This window comes from Puntigrus tetrazona, chromosome 9 (assembly GCF_018831695.1).
Source record: "Puntigrus tetrazona isolate hp1 chromosome 9, ASM1883169v1, whole genome shotgun sequence".
Taxonomy (NCBI): Eukaryota; Metazoa; Chordata; class Actinopteri; order Cypriniformes; family Cyprinidae; genus Puntigrus; species Puntigrus tetrazona.
This window is the reverse complement of record NC_056707.1, coordinates 3,138,762-3,157,969: the sequence shown is the minus strand read 5'-3', so window position 1 is coordinate 3,157,969 and position 19,208 is coordinate 3,138,762. Positions and strand designations below refer to the sequence as shown.

General features: G+C 38.8%; 1 protein-coding gene across 1 annotated transcript in view; it reads left to right on the top strand.

Moving 5' to 3' along the window:
* LOC122351418 (dnaJ homolog subfamily C member 15-like) overlaps window positions 1-11,395 on the top strand; it is a 217,026-nt gene extending 205,631 nt beyond the window's left edge. Inside the window, exon 6 of the mRNA XM_043248476.1 lies at window positions 10,936-11,395. Within this exon, the coding sequence (XP_043104411.1) occupies window positions 10,936-11,006 (71 nt within the window). The 3' untranslated portion in view covers window positions 11,007-11,395. The remainder of the gene's footprint in view (window positions 1-10,935) is intronic.
* Window positions 11,396-19,208: the final 7,813 nt, after the last annotated feature.

The window sequence follows — 19,208 nt, the reverse complement described above, 5'->3', positions numbered from 1 at the left end:
GTCGCTCTAAAGCTTTCTACTAATAAGAAACGCGATAAAGTGTAATAATAATTCCACAAACAACTTGTAACAGGTTTAGTTCGCAGCCACCAGGAAACTATTTTTATTATTTTCTTTAAGTGATAAGAACAAAAAAGCACGCAATTTCTTTTGCTAGATGCTGCATCTGGGAGCAATTCGTGGTTTGCAACGGGTAAGAAAATTGACCAAACGCGCAACAAACTAGGCCGCAGCAAACAAAGGACACTCAACCTGGATTTGTTGCGTAACAAAGTGGTTCAAAGATCCTCGTCTACGCGCTTCATTTTTGTATATCAGGCACATTTCGTGCGTGATGTTTCAACTGGCTCGTTTCCTCCATTTTGGATCAGTGACTCTTTGTTTCATCGGGACACGAACCAAACAAACAAGTTCGTCCTTTAACCTTTCGCGTTTCAATATATCTAGCTAACCTTAATAAAAATGCATTACGCACACAAAAACACCCCATTACCGCCTCATTTAGCAATATAACAGCAAAACGTGGGATTAAGCATGCAGTTGTCGCGTTACCTTGTTCTTGTTTCTCTGGCTTCTCGATTTAACCTCAGACGACATTTTGCCAGCTGGTTGTTCGCTGTCCTCCGTTTTCGGATCAAACTCTTTACAAACCACGCGGACTGGGTCTAGATGCCGATTAAAAAAGCAGGTTGAAGTCGTAAAACCGGTTAAGGGTCGTATTGTTGTCCCGTTGCGTCGCCGCTACCGCAAAAACCGTCGGTCGCCGCTCGAGTCCTTCGTCGGGTGAAATGGCAGCGACGCGCTGAAACGCAAAAAGCGAGCAGATATTGGCAGCGACGAGGTGCATGATGAAACAGCGTGTTGACGCATTCTGGTTTGACTCTTTCAATTATTGGTAGCGTAGGACTTCTCTGGAGTTTCACCGTGGTTTATTGTTATAACCCAGCATTGCGACTTTACAGGTTCGCTGAGAACAGATCTTTTGTTTCTGAACGCGTATAAAATACGAAGGATTGCGTGTTTAATTGCATGCACAAGAGCCAAATATTCAGAAAGTAACCAAATATTCTAAGAAAGAAGATTCTGTCATTTTCAGCACAATGAACAGTTTTACTCTGTGTTATTATTGCATTATTGTTATTATATATTTTGAAGAGACAAAAATGTATTGTGGTGAAAATATGTGTGTAAGAAGAAAACAAGAAAAATCCAAAATTTACATCGAAATATCACTTCTAAATTGTTTTCCATTCAAGTTGTAATCTTTAAAGTAGGCAAACCATAACTAAACGTTTCCTTGTGTTGGATACTACTAATTCATTATTAATTAAAAGGTTTTCTAAAAATGCTTCATCTTATTTCCACATGCCGCGTAATAGTCACAACTATATCAATTTCATTTAAATTTCAATTCAGCTCATTTGATTTAAAATCTTTATTGAAAATAAAAAATTCTAATTCAATTAACATCCTAAGAGGCTTTTGAAATTCTGTTAATATGTTAAATGCTGTAAAAGACCAGCAGGTAAAAAGTTAACTGCGACTCCATTATTTTCATCGTTTTTTCCTCAAGACCTTTTCAACGCAATTCGGCGTTTACATCCTTCTCAACTTCTCAGCATCGTGAGTTTTATATCTCAGAATTCTTAAGGGAATATTATTTATATCTTTATTCTGCGTTGAAAGCAGACTACCAAAAAAATAAATGCAGGCTCGTAATAAGCGGCCTGCTGTGCAAAGAAGTCAGAGTGCAACCTGTAGGAAATCTCTAGTAAAAGAACAACCTTACGGTTTACCAGATCAGAGCATCGTTTTTAATTTGCTTTGCACACTTTTCTTGGCTGATTTCAGCACCAACATATTTTGGTGAGGACATTACAGACACATCTTTCTCTTAGCCACTGCAACCCCATAAACATACGTAGTATTTCAAAAGTTCATTGATCAAAATCCTGTGCTAAATTGGATAAATGAAAACAAGCAAAATAATCGCATGGATACGTTAAAAACACTGGCAAAATGAGAGAGTTCAACTGAATCACTGTGTGAGCAGCGTGCCAGTTTGGAAATGCTTTCTTTTCTGAAACTACCGACAAAAGTCAGCCTCCTCCTCGGAAATTTCTGACGGATGTTTTTCCATTATTAAATTGGTAGAAAGTGCGTTTGTATTTAAATAAGAAAAAGCATGCACTGGAGGAACAGAGAGGTTTGGTTTTTATTAACATCATCATTGAACCGCTGAACTGCTCTTGCAATTATTTACATATTAATAGCCAACTAGATTGGCATCCACATAAGTTAAAAACACAAAATAAACAATAAAATCATGAGTTCAACATCTTAGAAATCTCTCTGAAGTCCTTCCTTAGCCAACAACATCTCGTCTATGTATATATCATACATGTATTGTTAGGTTATAGGTAAGAATTGCATTGCTAGTATTTTTATTTTTTTTTTTAAATGCCACTCTACGATATTTACCACCACATTGCAAAATAACCAAGGAATGGCCCAAAAAGTGAAAGCAGGTGGAAACACAACAATAAGACAGCATTCCTCAAGTTAGCATTAAGCTGGTGAAGTTGCCCGTCATTGGTGATCGACACCACTAGTTTAGAAACAACGATGGTAAAATGAGCAGCCTGCCAGAGAAAAACACTAGTAATGGGAAAGACGATTATTATGATGATGATTATTCTAAAACTTTACAAAAATATCAAAATAATTATTGACAACAAATAGCTGCCATCGTGCTTATAGTGTATCTATTGCACAATTTTCTCCCCTTTAAATAAAGGATCCATTTAGAGAAAACCTGTTTTTTTTTTTCCTTCCCGTCGTCAATGTGAAATCGGCTGACGGGAAGCGGGATAGGTGGGGAAAAACCTTTTGCATGTTTGAATATCCGACTACAGAAGCTTTGCACGGTTTCAAACTCGCTTGTTTGGGGCGCGAACTACAAGCGTTTAAGCATAAACCGATCAGCTGCACGTCCTTTAAAGAAGTGGTCGGCAAATAATCCAGACATTCGTAGGTCTGTCCACTCCACACACACACACACACGTACACACACGCACACACACGCACGTACACACGCGCGCGCACACACACACACACACACACACGTACACACGCGCGCGCACGCACACACACACGCGCGTGCAGAACCCTGGACCTACAGCATGACACTTCTTACAACAGAGACATCAGTTTATCTACACATTTGGTGAGACCTGTAAATTTACAATAAAGAATCCAGGGCCTTAGGTAGCTCGTTTCATTAGCCTTAAAAACAGTTCGGCCAAAAATAATTTTTCTGTCAATATTCACCCCCCCCTCCCTCATGTTGACTCACATGCTGGCCAAAAGTAAAATCTATAATTCTGACTTATTTCTAACAGCCCAGCAAGTTCATATCTCACGATTTGACTATTTCCTGAATTCTTAGCCTACAATCGCTTTTTCACGTAACTAGAGAGTTTCTCACGTGTAACTTTCACGTAACTAGAGTTAACGCCCTCCCAAGTCAGACGTTTCTTCCCAGAATAGGATTGAGATAAAGCCAAGTTTTTAAAATACCAGACAATTAAATAATCAAAAAAACCTTTAGGAACAGAAAAGTACTAAGCACTGGTGTTGTTTTAGAAAGCAGGGTGTGAAATTCTATCGAATGTTGGAGCAGGCTTCGTCAAGAACTGAAAGGCGAAAAAAAAATTGTAAAAAAAGTGCTCAAACAAAAGCTATAGAAGTGGCAGATCAAGCGAAATCTATGCATTTTAAAGATCTCTGCAGAAGGTTCTACTTTATTTCTTTCTGGTTATCTCGCAAAACTCTGGTATGGATGGACTGAAAGGGGCGCATGTTTCCTCTGAACCTTTTGTTGCGATCACTTGAAACCTGACAGCGTCGGCGTAGAATTTGCATCGGCGCATTCTAGAAATGATTAGCCAAAGTTGTTCGCGTTAACAGTTTGAAGTGACATTAGGAGCGGCGAATAGCAGAGATTTTCATCGTGTGAACAATTCCCTCAGAAACTTTCCAGCGCATTTTCTAGACCCAGATCTTCCGCGTCGGCGCATAAAGCGCGAAAGTCGCGATAAGTGTGGAAAATGTGCAAACCCTGCCTGTCCCATTGCAACGAAAAAAATCTGATGGTTGGCGTTCTGCGAATCATCTACGCACCAATTCGACACACAGCTAAAAAGCGGCTTTGTTTAAACACTGTAGTGTCTTCACGGACAGCCGGTTTCGTTACTGGTCTGGCAAACCGCCCGCGCTGCTTCTTCCTACAGCGGCCTGACCTGCATCTTCACAAAAAGTAAACTGCTACAAGATCCCAAGCACGCCATCCTCAGCCTCGGGCATTTGATGCTGTAGCTTCAACAGCACAAAGAGCGAACTCTAAAAAACGCTATACTGTAAACCGCGCCCATTCATCTTTAAACACTCACTAAAAAAAAAAGTATTTGAAAATGATTCAACTTAATGAACTGTAGGGTCTGTTTGCATCTGCGCTTATCATATTCGACAACAACATATAAAGTCGCCCACGTATTTGCATCCCAAGCGTGCGTGTATCTACATTTGTTCGGCTCACATCTAGGCTCGTTGTCAGAAAGTGCTACGACTTCAAAACCACACATGCTATTTGCGTTGTTGGAGGCGCTCGGTTCGGGGACAGATAGCCAACGCTTTGATCTGTCTGTGAAATGAAACCCGCAAGCAGTCACCGATCTGATGAGATTTGCGAAATGAAATATAGGCATGCATGAAAACCTGTGTGTTCACAGCAGAGTCATGCCGGCGAGCGAGTTTTATTACGCACAAGCTTCTCAGCGGATATACATCAGCCTCCACATTCATTGCCAGACAGCGGCCTGTAATACAGAGCTTAGAAGCACTTGTTGCTTAGTGTGTGTGTGTGTATATATTTCTGTATTTATATCTTGGCTAATCATTACAGGAGCCCGCGAGGACCACGTTACGGCAAGCTGGCTCCGTCAGTTAAGATGAAAGTACCGAAGGTAGATGGTAGAAAAGCGATGCATGAAAAAGCAGAAAGAAAGGTTGGTTTAAGCTTCAGCGGCGTATGTACTGAGTGTAATCCCTACGCTCAAATCAAGGTCGTCTACACATAAGTTAGGTTTCGATTGTTTCAAATACAATGCATACTGAACAACGCGGGGCCTCAGCCACAGCTGGTAAGCGAATAAATAAAAACAACACATATAAGGCTCAAAAAACATTAAAAGAGACTGCGTGAAAAAAAAAAATTAAATAAATGGAAATTATCACATATTTAGATAAAAGGATTAAATAGAAAGAATTAAATCCAAAATGCGCGGCTCTGGTCGGCGACGCGTGTCAGAACCTGTAGCACTATTACCACGCCATCGGGCCGCTCCCCGCTTTTCCGTCTCATACTATGGTCTCGTCTGCTGTCTTTTCAGCAGCTTCGTGAAAGCAAGGAATGCTGGGTGGGTGTGCACCCTTGGTGTCGGGGAATGAGCAAGAAGCGGACCTTCTGATTGGTTCGTCTCCACTCCGAGTACAGCTGACAGTGGTAGCGGAACAGGACACAAAACAAGGACAGGTTTCGGTTCAAGCGCCCAGGTTCACCGTCCGGCTAACTGCGGTTGTTCTCGTTATTTCAGTTAGGCTGTATTGATAGTGAAGAGCATTGAGACCCTAGGCAGCTTTGAAGCATACCTCCTAATCAGATCAGACCTGGGCGTTAATGAGTTAATTAGCATAGCCTAGGTAGGGTATCTGTTTGTTTGAGTTCATGTTTGAACATCAAAACATCAGCAAATAGTCATTTTAATGTAATATAACATTTTATATCATTTTGTATCCAATATCATTATGCCTCAATTAGCTAGATATTGATCAATAGTTGTAAAATAAAATTCTGCTTAGGGCCCCATAAAGGCTTGGGCCGGCCCTGAGCGTTACCATAGAGGGAGAGAGACAAACTAGTAATCCAAAATGCAAGTTTTTAGTGTTTTCCAAAAGAAAAATAACCTAAGAATAATTATTAAATTATTCATATGAGCATTTATATGCACCGGCACAACATGTTTACTTGCAATTTTTTGTATACTGTCAAACAAATGTTTACAAAGTATTTTGCAAGTTAATGCTTTTTGGGTCTTTCATGTTTAATTTGACGTCTTCATCCCTTCATAATTAATTCCTGCAGTTTCTGAGTTTTAACATTTTAATATGAAATAATGTGTGAAACTATTTAAAAATAATAATAATGATAATTGTCTGATGTTACAAACAAACTGTTCAGTCATTGTTTTGATTGTTAAATGAATTGATCGGAATATATACTGAATTGATTTAATCGAAATGAATCAAATTTTTGCTGAGTCACTAAGAACAATTGCAAGACGTCTATAGGAAATGTCCCGGGCAAAATTATATTGGCAGAAGAACTAATGTGTAATTAAGTGCATCACTGCAGGCTGTGAACGCACAGCTCCACTTCCTCTGACACACAGACAGATTAGCAGCCTCCTCAGGCCCTGCTCCCTGCTACCTGTTCACTCTCCTGTGTGTTTTCCAATTTGTTATTGTTGCTTATCAGGATAGTCTTGTGCAAGCAGGGACTGAGTTTGTGTGTGTGTGTGTGTGTGTGTGTGTGTGTACGGACACAATGGATGCTTTCAGGATCCTGGGGAGGGACAGCTTTGCGTAAATCCTGTGAGTCCTTCAGCAGAGCAAGGTCATCCTTGCCACAATGCTGTTCCTTGAATCTCAAGAAAACATGCCAAGGTCACATGGACCCCAGTAAAATAATGTTTTACATTATTTTTTATTTTCCTGAATTTAGTGAGGGGTTTTATATTTTATTTTTGCAGGGCTCCATGTGATCTGAGCGTGTTTTGGTGAGATTCAGGGAACAGCACTGTGACGATACTGACCTTTCCCCGTCTGACGGTCTCCTGGGAAATACACCAGTCGTAATGTTTTTTCCTTATTTCTGTCTCTTCTCAACTTTTTTCCTCACATCTTCACAGGGAGCTTTACAAGTGGTCAAACCAATATATCAGGGGTTGTTGATGTTTTCTGAATTAAGAACGTCAGTCTGTCATGTTTAGACAAGCCAGTGTCTGTCACCCAGTAACAATCTGATCATTATTATTACTTTGGCTGTCAGTCATTCAGCGTTAACTCTCTGGTTCATGGTTAACCCCATGTGACCTTGGCTTCATGAACCACTGTATAACAGTCATTAGCAATTTAAGATGTCAAAATCGACCAAATGTCAAGAATTAATCATTGTCATAAAACATTTAATTTAATAGTTTTATTGTTTCCATCACCTTGTTTTTATGCATGTATATTTATGTTTTTAAGTCTTTTGATTGTCATCATAAACCACCTTCAAATTATAATACCTCTGTCATAACCTTGTCTTTAAACTAATCTGTGTCCTCATAAACCACAAAAATGAGTACACACATATAAACAGTGAGAGAAATAAGTATGCAATACGTCAACATTTTCTTTAATTAAACACAGTTATAATACAGCAATTCACGTGAAATTTGAAAATTAACACAAATAAAGGAATTATATTACAATACATAAAAACATTGTGTACTAAAGTAAAATGCCATTGGAAAAAAATGGCAAACTGAAAATGTTTAATACTTTACTGCTGCAAAATAATACTTTTTTTAAAATGAGCATTTCAGAAATGAGCGATGAAATGCCTAATTTTTAAACAAACGTTTTTGCTCACTTGATGTTGTTTTTGACTTTTGCGAAAAAAGGGTTATTAGCCTTGAATTTAAATGATGGGACCTGAAAATACATTTTGCGTAATCTACATGCCAGTTTTGTTGCACATGATCTGAAATGTTTTCGTGGTTATGAAATGCCCGAGCAGAGTCTACCACGACTGCGTTCTCAAACACATTCGCTTCCAAAATCAATGACTGCATTTAATGCATTTCGTCTGCTCAAGTAATTTATTGAATTTGAAAAATGATTATATTCAGTGACTTCTATTGCTTTTTCTGTGATATTTAGTACCAGTTTAGCTAAGGACGGTTTTATATATTTCCCTCGTTGACTGAAAATGGTGCTTATTCGCAAAGGTTTTAAGCAATATGATGCAATTTCAAGTTTTCCTTTCTCTTTGGAGTGTTATAGGCTGTCAGTGCATTGATAAGATCCCAAAGTTGTAAAGCCTTAGTCTCAAAACCAAAGAGATATTGTTTAAAACGGCTCTCTTAAACACGCTCCCAATTCTCAAAACGTCATGGTATGGGGTCTATTTTATAACACCACCAAAATGTTTATACAAGGAAAGAAGGGCTATTATTCTAGCTGTAGTAAAGTGCAATTTACTGAAGACGCTGAAGAACTACTTTCTCTGTGCTTCCAAAAAAGTACACAAGTCAAAATCAGTGGTTAAGTTGTACAACACAGTTTGAAAACAGTTCAACACCAATATTAGTGTGTGTTCAGCGCATTTCCTGAACTTAGTATGGGCTTATGCTAGCTGTGCACAGAGACAATACCACCTCTGCAAGGACAGTCTGGCGCTTCTGACTCAAAACCTTTAAGTAAGCTACGTTTTCTTATTCAAATAATCTGCTACTCTCTATTCAGACACGAGTTTTGAGCAGTGAACTGTAGTGCTGTTGTTGTTTGTCGTTTCTCAGATCAAGATGGTGTTATGTTTACGTGGCTATATGCAACATGAAGCATACAAAGACAGTACTAATTCATGATATCAGTAATTAGGCCTCCACTGGATGCAATAAATGCCTCTTTTGTTTTATTGTTTTGGTGTCATGGCGGCGGGAAGTATTCGGCCAATCACAACATACTGGACAGCTGACCAATCAGAGCTCATCTGTTTTTTTTAAAATGATGAACTTTGTGCAAATCAACCTCTTTCAGGGACTTGGGCTTAAACAATAATGTACAGATGTGTTTTTGAAACTTAAAACACAAAACCACATTACTCCAAATACACACAATGTTCTTTTTTTAGCAACATCATATGCCGCCTTTTAATAGTTAAATTCACAACTTAGGATGGAAACCCAGCTCATGACAGCTTCAAGACACTCCCTACATGAACAATTTTAAATGTTCCATTTCTCTTGTGAATCTTAAACTGCAGTTTCCTCTACAAATGCTCTACTGGTTTTAGGTTTGAAGATTTTCATTTCCTTTTATTCTTGTGGTACCAATTCAGAGTCTTCTTTGAAGAATGTTTTGGATTGTTGTCCCACTGAAAGGTCCGTCTAGGTCTCAACAGATTCATTTTAATAATGCATGTGTGCATGGCTCCATTCATCTTACCTTCAATGATATGGATTTTGCGAAGCAACAGAAAAAAACCCATACCTGAATGTATAATGATTTTTCCATCTGTGATTTCTTGAGTTAATGTCACTGTCTGGTCGACATTTAATGCAAAGTGCTGCACTGGAACTGTGTTTAATTAAAGAAAACTTGTTTTGAATACTTATTTCCCCCTCTGTATATAACTTGTCGCACTGCACTGTGGCTGCATCAGCGATCAATACGTAATAAATAGAAGAGGTTGTCGGCAGTAAAGAAAACAGTGGTTGCCATTTTTATTTCACAAACTGCTAGGAAGCAGATGAGAGGTAAATGTGCTGGGGGCTCGTTGCGCAGCGAGCAGGAAGTGATGAGTACAGATGCGAGGGTCTAGCTGTCATCGGGTAAAGTCTGCTCTGTCTTTGTGACTGCGTTCTGGACCTCCGGGGCGCCTCGCACTCGTGGAACGTGTTTCACTGAACCAAAGATGCAATGGAAATTTCTAGCAGCATGATGAGGCGCAGCAGGCACCAGGTGTGCCTCATCACACGCTGCCAGCTATAGCACATTTTACCCCCTTCCTGCCACACTCTCCCATTATACAGCACGGACGTGGGCTGGAAGTCAGTGATTGGAAGCGAAGAGATTTCTTCGCTACAAAGCTTGTGGATGTAGAGCTGTAATGCAGGCAGCACAAATCAAGATAGAATTGAGCCTGTGGACTCGGGAACGGAAATGAATTATGTTGCTCCATTTAATTTCAAAGTGACTTTAAAGTCAGTGTGAAACACAGTTTGTGACCCATTTGATGTCTTTAATGACATTTCTGAGTGGATTGGGATATTAATTGAGGAGGAAACTGTAGGGTGGGGCTTGATTTTATCCATGTGGTGTCACATACTACTGTTCAAATGTTATGATGTTTATATATGTTTTTATATGAAATTAGTTATTCAGCAAGGATGCATTAAAATCATCAAAGCGGCACTAATGACATTTATAATCCATACAACCAAACCCAAGATCCTTCCATTAAATGATTAAGCAGCACAAATGGTTATTCAACATTGATATTCATTTGTTTCATATCAGCGTGTTAGAATGGTTTCTGAAGGATGATTTGACACTGAAGACTGATGATGCTGACAATTTAGGTTTGCATCACAGGGATACGTTACAAATAGAATATATATATATTTTTTTAAATTAAAACATCACAATATTTACTGTATGTTTAATAAATAAAATAAAGCAAATAAATGCAGCCTTGGAAAGCATAAAGAAATATATATATCAAAAACATGGGAAAAAATGTTTACACCAGCCCCAAATGTTTGGATGGCAGTGTGTCAAATGAAGTGAATAAATGATAATTATTATTATTTAGTCTGATGTGCACTAATGAATCATGCATTATTAAAAGACATTTTTTTAATTTCTCGTTCACTTTTAAATTCTGTGCCATGAAGAAAATGTGTTTACATTTATAGGAATAAATAGCGAGGATAGTGTAATTTCAGAATTTTTTGTAAGCTTTTGCAGAGTTGTAAAACTTTTAAAGAGTAAGAGGGTGAAGTGGAGACATGAGCGCACTGATATAAACGGCTGCTTCTCCTGCAGGTGGATCCCCGTATTTGGCAGCAAAGATCAATGAAGCAAAAGATCTTCTTGACTCTGGCCCTCGGCGCTGACCCAGCTTGCCCGATCTACCCCAACAGAGAGTTACATCTACTTCAGAGCCGCCAACTCACCCACGAGCCTCCACAAGTCATTGTTCTCCTCCGTGTTTTTCTGCCATAAATCAGCCAGCTCTTAGCATACTCCTCTCCATTCCATCCCTCACTGTTCCCCACCACCGCTTTAATACAAGTCGGCATAGTTGGATTCTTCACGTTAAAGGATCTTCACGCTGTCCTTGCGAAATATCTCACGGCAGCCTTTATTATTTATCGAGGTGACTTGTGTAATGTTCAACGTCTCCTGAAAACGGCGGATGTGTCATTTCCGGTGGTCTGAAAGGCCTAAAGTGCGTAGGTGTTAAGTTATTTTAGCATGCTGAATAAACCGTTTTACAAATGGATGAGTTATTGTGAGTGTTTTTGTGTTGGTTTGTGCTCTGGCTGATGCCTGCGCTACAGATGCCTGTCTGCTCTGCACATCTGCGGGGCGGCTGGGGATTGGACAGAGGACGTTCTGTACGCCATCACTTGGACTGCTGATTTGCCGTTTGTCAGACCGAGATTAATGCCAAGGACAAGGATACTGCAACACGAGCTGCACAAACCAGTTACACATTGCTGCAAGAGGAAGAAAAGGCGAGCATCGGTGACAGAATCTGCTTTTAGGATGCATTTTACATGTTATTTCCTTTAGAAATCATTTGAGCTACATTTCGACTAGAGCATTAGCTTGTGACTGCTGCTTGCTCTATTTTATAATAGCTAGTAATATGAAGACATTAATCCACCATAACTAAGCATACAATTTCAAACAGTGGTGTGCTTTGTTACTGTTAAATGACCTCATTATGTTAGATGTGAGTGACATCCCGTCTTCAGTGATGTCTATAGATGTGGTTATAATGAATTTTTAATGCTCTTTCATGCAAAAAAATCTGACATGCATTTGACCATAATTTTTTTAATAAATTTAAGTAATAGTTAATATTAACCACAGATAAGATAAGGGTTTGGTTTAGTGTTTCTTGCATCTAAATATGCATGATTTATCGCTATTATAATAGTAAGCACATGTAGCGTGTAACAAGGAGACCTTCAAAAATCTACTTGAACTTTAAAAAAATTAATTAGCTGTACATATAATTTTAACTCTTTTTTTTCAGATAATTTAAATTATATATTAAATTAACAAAAATATATACATATTTTGAAAAGTTGTAAGTAATGTTAAAAAGTTTTCTATTTTTGACTTATTAATCTACTGATTTACAGCATACTAATAACCGGTTACAGATAATAACAGTAGTAATAATAAACTGTCCCACCACTAAACCTAAACCTAAAATAATTACATAAAATTATTCAGTTCTTATTTGTGTAATTACACTCTAACGAGGACCCAAAAATAAATATTACACTTTAATTAATCAAATAAATTTTTTTTTTTTTCACTTTTTTGAAATAGCACAAAGATAAAAAGTACTCTGGACTCTGAAATTAATTTTTATATAAAATATAAACTTTATTATGCAGATAACTAGCAATAAATATAATAAAAACAACATTGCTCTCATTTTACAAATAAGTATGTTCCTTTAAATTATAATTTTCTATAATAAACAAATGACACCTTATTATAAAGTATTACTGTGTGTCTCTATCTGTCTATAGATACAAACCGTAAAACTTTATAATAAGTGTTAACATAATAACTGGCATGAACAAATGAACAATACATTGTACTACACTTATGTTTGCTATTTCTTTTTTACTGTTAATATAATACAGTCGTTCAAAGGTTTGTTCATGTTAGTTCACAGTGCATTAACTAATGTTAACAAACAGCTTATGATCTTAACAGTGTGTTAATAAATGCTGAAATGATCAACTAAGGTTAATGGATGCTGTTCGTTCTTAGTTCATGTTAACTAATGTTAACTAATAAACCTAACAAAGCACTTTCTACGCAAAAGCAGTCAAAGTTTTCCACTTGCTTGAGACCCAGTAACTGATTTTCTGCTTCAAAACAGGACGTTATCTTGGACCGTTCCTTGTTCCAGATGGACTAACATGAAAATTAAGCCAGACCGTTGCAGTATGAATGCGAGTCGTATGTCATGGAAAAGCTGGATCGACCCAGTTCAATTTCCAAATGCTGCGTTTGATTATCGCAGCCATGAGATCTCAGTAGGTGAGAGCTCGAGTCTACAAATAAAACCCAGTGAGCTGTTTGGCACGCTTATGAAATACTTGCCACTTTGAGTGCTGCCCTGCTCTGGCCTCGCTTCTGTAGCTGGCTTTATTTACTGCCACAGCCTGCTTCTGTTTGCCTGACCCCTTCTTAGGAGCTGTTAAAACCGATCAAAAGCTGGTGTCCCGGACAGCCGGGCATGCCATACGACGTGTATAACGGGTAAAAGCCCTGATTCGAGTTGCGTTGCGGTCGGGCCTCTTTGTCGTGAGATGTGTTGCTCAGACCCTCTAGTGACTGCAGCTATTTTCGGCCTCTGCTTGCCGTGAAACCAGCATGGAGTTTCTGAGCAGGCCTGTTCTCCGCAGGTTTCTCTCAGTCAGGGTGGATTTCCATTAGACAGTGTAAAAATGTTAAAAACGCCAAACTAATCCACACAGGGCCTCATTAAAGCCGTGCGTAATGCACTGTCCAGAGGAGCTGGTGATGTAAGCGAAAAACCAAATCCCTCATAAAACTCATATTAACAGCTTGTACATTTCAAATACGCCACGGCCTATAGTCTACGTCGCCAGCTTTCACACTCATCAACATTTTTCGGAAAAAACGAAGGGTTGTGCGATGTCAGAAGTGTTATTTCCTGGCATTATCGGCCTGCCTGAATGAGACTTCATGTGATGTTTCATATAAATTTTATGACAGCCAACCAGCTGCCAGGCACATTCTTTAAAGGCCCTTTGATGCTTCGGTTCTGTTCCTGTTATCTGAACTTTTCATTCATCTGCAGAAAAGGGTGTAATTTTAGCTGCGTTATTTTTCCACTTACTTGACTCAAGGAAATCATTGAAGTTAAATCATTTAGAATTTTTTTTACACAATATGACTTTCCCAGAATTTATGTATACGCTAAAACAATCAAAGCCAGTTTTAAGGTACCATGGCCTTATTATGTTGGCTCGTGTTTAAGCGCATTATCATCTTTACCATTGGATTATTTGAAAAAATAAATACAGTCACTGGAAGTAAAAAAGCTTAATGTAGGCTATAGATGAAATATGGTCGCATGACTTTGATGTCTTATTAGTTTTCTGAATATTTGTGACCCTGGACCACAAAACAAGCCATAATGGTCATTTTTTTGGTATTGAAAGCTATATATCTTCTGAAAGCCGAATGAATAAGCTTTCCGTTGATGTATTGTTGAGGTGAAAAAAGTCAAAATATCACCTTAAATTTCTTAGCAATGCATAGTAGTAGCAATGCATATTTTTTTATATATAGTTTTTTATAAAAAAAGAAAAAAAAGTGTTCTAATTACATAAGGTGCAGGTCATTTTTTCGCCCACAGACTGTATTAAAGATGGATAACGTGTTTCCACTTCCTTCCACTATAATGAAGCCACATCTAAGCACGGCCACTGCGAAAATCATCTTGCGAAAATGACGCGCCTGCGCAGTAGCGATCATGGCGGAGCCATCAAAGTCCCGCCCATAGTCCTGCAGACCCAATCGCAAGCTTACTATATTAGCCCCACCCGTTTTTGTAGCATTGATTAACTAAAGGCACTAAAATCACTAATTGAAAAAAAACAAATTTAACTTGACAAGAGCTCCCAAAATAATGCAAACCATCTCTGGGAAAGTGAAGTGTAATTTGATTATTTAGTTTTGCTCACGTCCAATTGGTTTACACTGAGAGGGCGGGGTTTATGACTCTTCCTGGAATGGCACGTCTATTCGTAAATTCTCATTTCCGGGTTCATTTCTTACCAGCTCGTTTAGCTGTCTAATATCGCAAATTCTTAAAAAAAATGTTAACTTCACATTATTATTAGCGGCTAATGAATCGGAAGGGCTTACTATAATAGGCTTACTTCAACGTTAAAGAATAAGGCAGAGGCTCCATCCAGCCACCAGATGGCGATCAAAATGTTTTAGCTTCGCTTTTTGGGTTGTGTTCGGCACATTTGATTTCAGCATGTTGATTTGATTTGAATTTTAGTAAATATCGAAGAGACACCTAACAGATATGCTAATAGAGAACTGTTGTTTTGTTTGATGATGCAAAGAGCAAAATGGCCATGCTTAATATCGCGCCTTACCAGCAGAGACAACAGGAGAATAATAACCCGTTTAACCGAAGAAGCAGAAAAAGACTAAAAAGGCCCCTAAACATCAGTACAACATACAAACGGTGGGGAGATGATGGACAACATCCTGACTGATACTCAACCTGCTTCTTTGTTGGACAGGTAAGGGAATTAATTAGTCCTATTGCGCAGAGTGCTTATTAAAATCAGCAATGTCAAGTGTAAATATACATTTAATAAAACACTGATGGATTGCAATGCAGTGCCTAACACTATACGGATACTTAGATGAAGAACAGCAATGCTAATGCTAGCTATACAGAATGCCTTTTTGAAAAGTAGCCATACTTGTCTGCATAGCAACTCCCTAGAGAAACCACCCATACCATACACTCAGAGTTCACCTTAGGAGCCGTCCAGAATAGCGTATTATACTCTTAGCAATGGTCTGCCTGTCTGTTCGGTCTTCTCCGGACGCATATAACCATCAAACTTTAAAACTCCCAGGCAGCGTTAATTTTTTTTGACACGCTTTCCTTTGCGGGTTTTCTTTCTACACCTGCAATGTTTAGAATGGCATGTTCCATCACACTGTGGAGGATGAGAGATGAGCTGTGCCAAACAGACTTGTGTTTCCAGGTTTGCTCAGTGGGACGTTTTGCACAGATTGTTTGAATTTTAGCAAAGAAGTGATGTAGATGTGATTGACATCTGGAGGAAAGATCTGTGGAGAACTAGAGTGGAGTGGGAACGGCTGTCTGCTTCTCTACCTGACTGCAATGTACTGTTATATACCGAACAGTACAGTATATAGTGTGCAATGCTCTCAGCCGTGAGAGCGAGCCTCATTAGCATCGTGCGGAGAAGCTGCGATATTCTCCAGTGGGAGCTTTAATAAAATCACCTTCAGAATGGTGATGGATGCCATGTACCGCCACCAACACAAATGTTTTCATTTGATCGTTTTAGAGCATGAAAATGATTTTCATAGCCAACGTAATGTCACAGGCGCTCGAATTATATTCACACCGCTGCCGATGCGGTGAAATGCATGACATTTGGAGAGATGTAAATGACTTCAATGCTGAATTTCTAATCGTTATAAACAAAGCACATAAAGGCTGGCGCTAATTAGAGCTGTCGAGCAGCTTCATTAGCAGAAATCCACACATCTAATGTTGCTGTATTCCCCCTCCTACTAGGTTTATTTATAGACGACGTCAATAAACCTCATTTACAAACCGGCTTTGTCTCCTAGGCTCCTTGGAAGTCCCAGTGCTTCATTTGCTCAGGCTAAAAACATTTCCCTGCTAAATCGCTCATCTTAATGCAAAAATATGCAGCTCATTGGTGATGAGAACGTGTTTTTGTGAGACGAGGAAAACTCTTTCGAGAAAACGACTAGCTCTGTGCAGGCCATTTATTCTGTCTTTGGGCTCCTGCAATGCAGTGCAATATCTCTGTGCCTCAGGCTTGACCAATCAGAGTGAAGAGCTGCCTGTGTCACATCACCTGGTTTTCATTAACACAGAGACAATAGACATGCTGATGGCACCCACAGGACAAATACGACATCACAGTCTCTTCAGCTGTGATGTGAGTAGCAGACAGATGGGAACAATAGAACAAGCTCTGGCTAACGGTTTGGGAGGGATCCAAAATAGGAGGAAAGACGAGCGTTCAATCTGAGCGTGTAAACAGGCCTCCGTGTGTGCTGGTGCCTCGCCGGCCATCCATCACTTAAAGGACGCTCATCGCAGTTCAGACATCATGGATGAGCGACAAAATGGCCCTGGAAGGGGAGATGGAAAAAATATGCATGCTCTTAATGTGGCTGCCGCGTGAAACCGCAAACGAGAGGGTCTCGTTCATTTTCATTAGCTGGCGGAGCAGTGAAAACAAAGCAATCCGTCAGATTGGGAAGTGTGGCTGTAACGCGCGCTGTTTGGCAGGCCTCATTTCATTGGCCGACGTTATTGCAGCAGCACTATTTTTGCACGTTGCCTCAGTCAATAAAAATAGCTTGGCCAGACAATACATGTCTGTCCAGTGCAGCTGTCGACATCAACAACAATTGCTTTTATTATTTTTGTGCAAGCACAGAATATGTAATCTCCGGAGATTTCTGGTCTTGCTTAGCTATTCTGAATGTGAAAATCTTTGCACATTCACTTTGGATACTAATGAAGCCTAGACTAGAGACAAATAGTATTATCAAGTTCAGTGAAGATTTAAAATTAGGATTTATTTTAACGTAATTCTTTATACACTCCATAATTAGTTAAATCTAAATTAGCCACTGTATTACCATGGCAACCGCTGGAATTATTGCATGTTATTGAAATCGTCCAAAGTTATATTTTTAGATGCAGCATTTGCATTTAGACCATAACTTTATATATATTACATGTAATAAAATAATCTGAAAAAATGGCATTTTAATGTACTGTGTCCTGATAGATAGAAATACAGATGGAGATAGACAAATGGATGATGGCACAATAGATGGATGGTAGCTAGACAGATGAATAGATGGATGGACGGACGGATGCAAGAAAATGGATGGAGAAAAATGGATGGAGATAAACAGATGTTTAAAGAGTTGAACAGACTGAAACAGATAAAGATAGACAGATGGGTGGATGGACAGATAGATGGATGAGTAGATGGACAGATGGACATAGATGAATAAATAACGAATGATTGAATGATAAATGGTAGATAGACAGAAAGAGGAATGTATGGACAAACAGGTGGATGAATAGATAGATAGATAGATCGATCAATAGATAGATGTATGGACAGACTGAAACCGAGAGCAAAAGATAGACAGATGGGTGGATGGACAGATAGATGGATGAGTAGATGGACAGTTGGACATAGATAAATAAATAATGAATGATTGGATGATAAATGGTAGATAGACAGAAAGAGGAATGTATGGACATTTGGATGGATAGTTGAACAGACTGAAACAGATAGAGAGCAAAAAAATGAGAGATGAGTGGATGGACAGATAGATGGATGAGTAGATATATCATAGGTAGACGTGGAGTTCAAATGACATCACATGGACTGAGGGCTCTGCAGTGCAGTTTTCTCTTCTCAAACAGCACTCATCAGCGTACTATCTATGACATACTGCTTGATAATAAGAGGTTTAGATTCAGAGGAGCAAACTTTGAAAAACCACTCAAGAGCTCAACTGCACCTAATTCATTTTCCAAGGAGATGTCAGTTTGATCTGATACAGGAAGTCTAAATATACTCCAGGAGGTATTACTGTCTCTTCTTGTTTATTTGTTGTCTGTATGGTTCCGATTTCACTTCCATCCACAGCGTGTGCTCTTGAAAATAACTCCACCGAATATCGAGCCGTCATCAGAGAGTAGGATTAAAAGGCCTCAGCTTAGAAATTGAAAATTGACCTCTGCTTCTTTAACTCTGTGCTTATTAACATTTCGTTACTGTTAGTCTCTTTCATTCTCTATACTGAGAAAGGTTCAGGAATGCAGATGTTCTGCTTACTAAGCTTTTATTATTACATACAAAACAGCAATAGTAGGTCCTGACTGGTTGAGTCTGTTTTTTTTTTTATTACTCACATTGCTACTTTGACGTTGTACATTTTTAATTGCATTTTAAAAACAAGCATTGGTCAATTGATTTCATTATCCATCTGACAGCTGCTTTGTTTTTGCCAAAGCTATTCTTTAACAATTTGCCAGTCATGCTAAAAATGCTGTTGGAATATTTACACATGGGTGCAGCCCAGAATTTCTGACAGAATATTAAGACATTTGACGCATGATGGCTGCCAGCAAAGGCACACGTTGGAGATTTTAGCTCTGGTAGAGGGGTGCCAGTTCTTTTTTTTTATTTAATAAACTCTTAATTGATTTTTTTCATTCCTTTAACATTGCATTTGCAGCA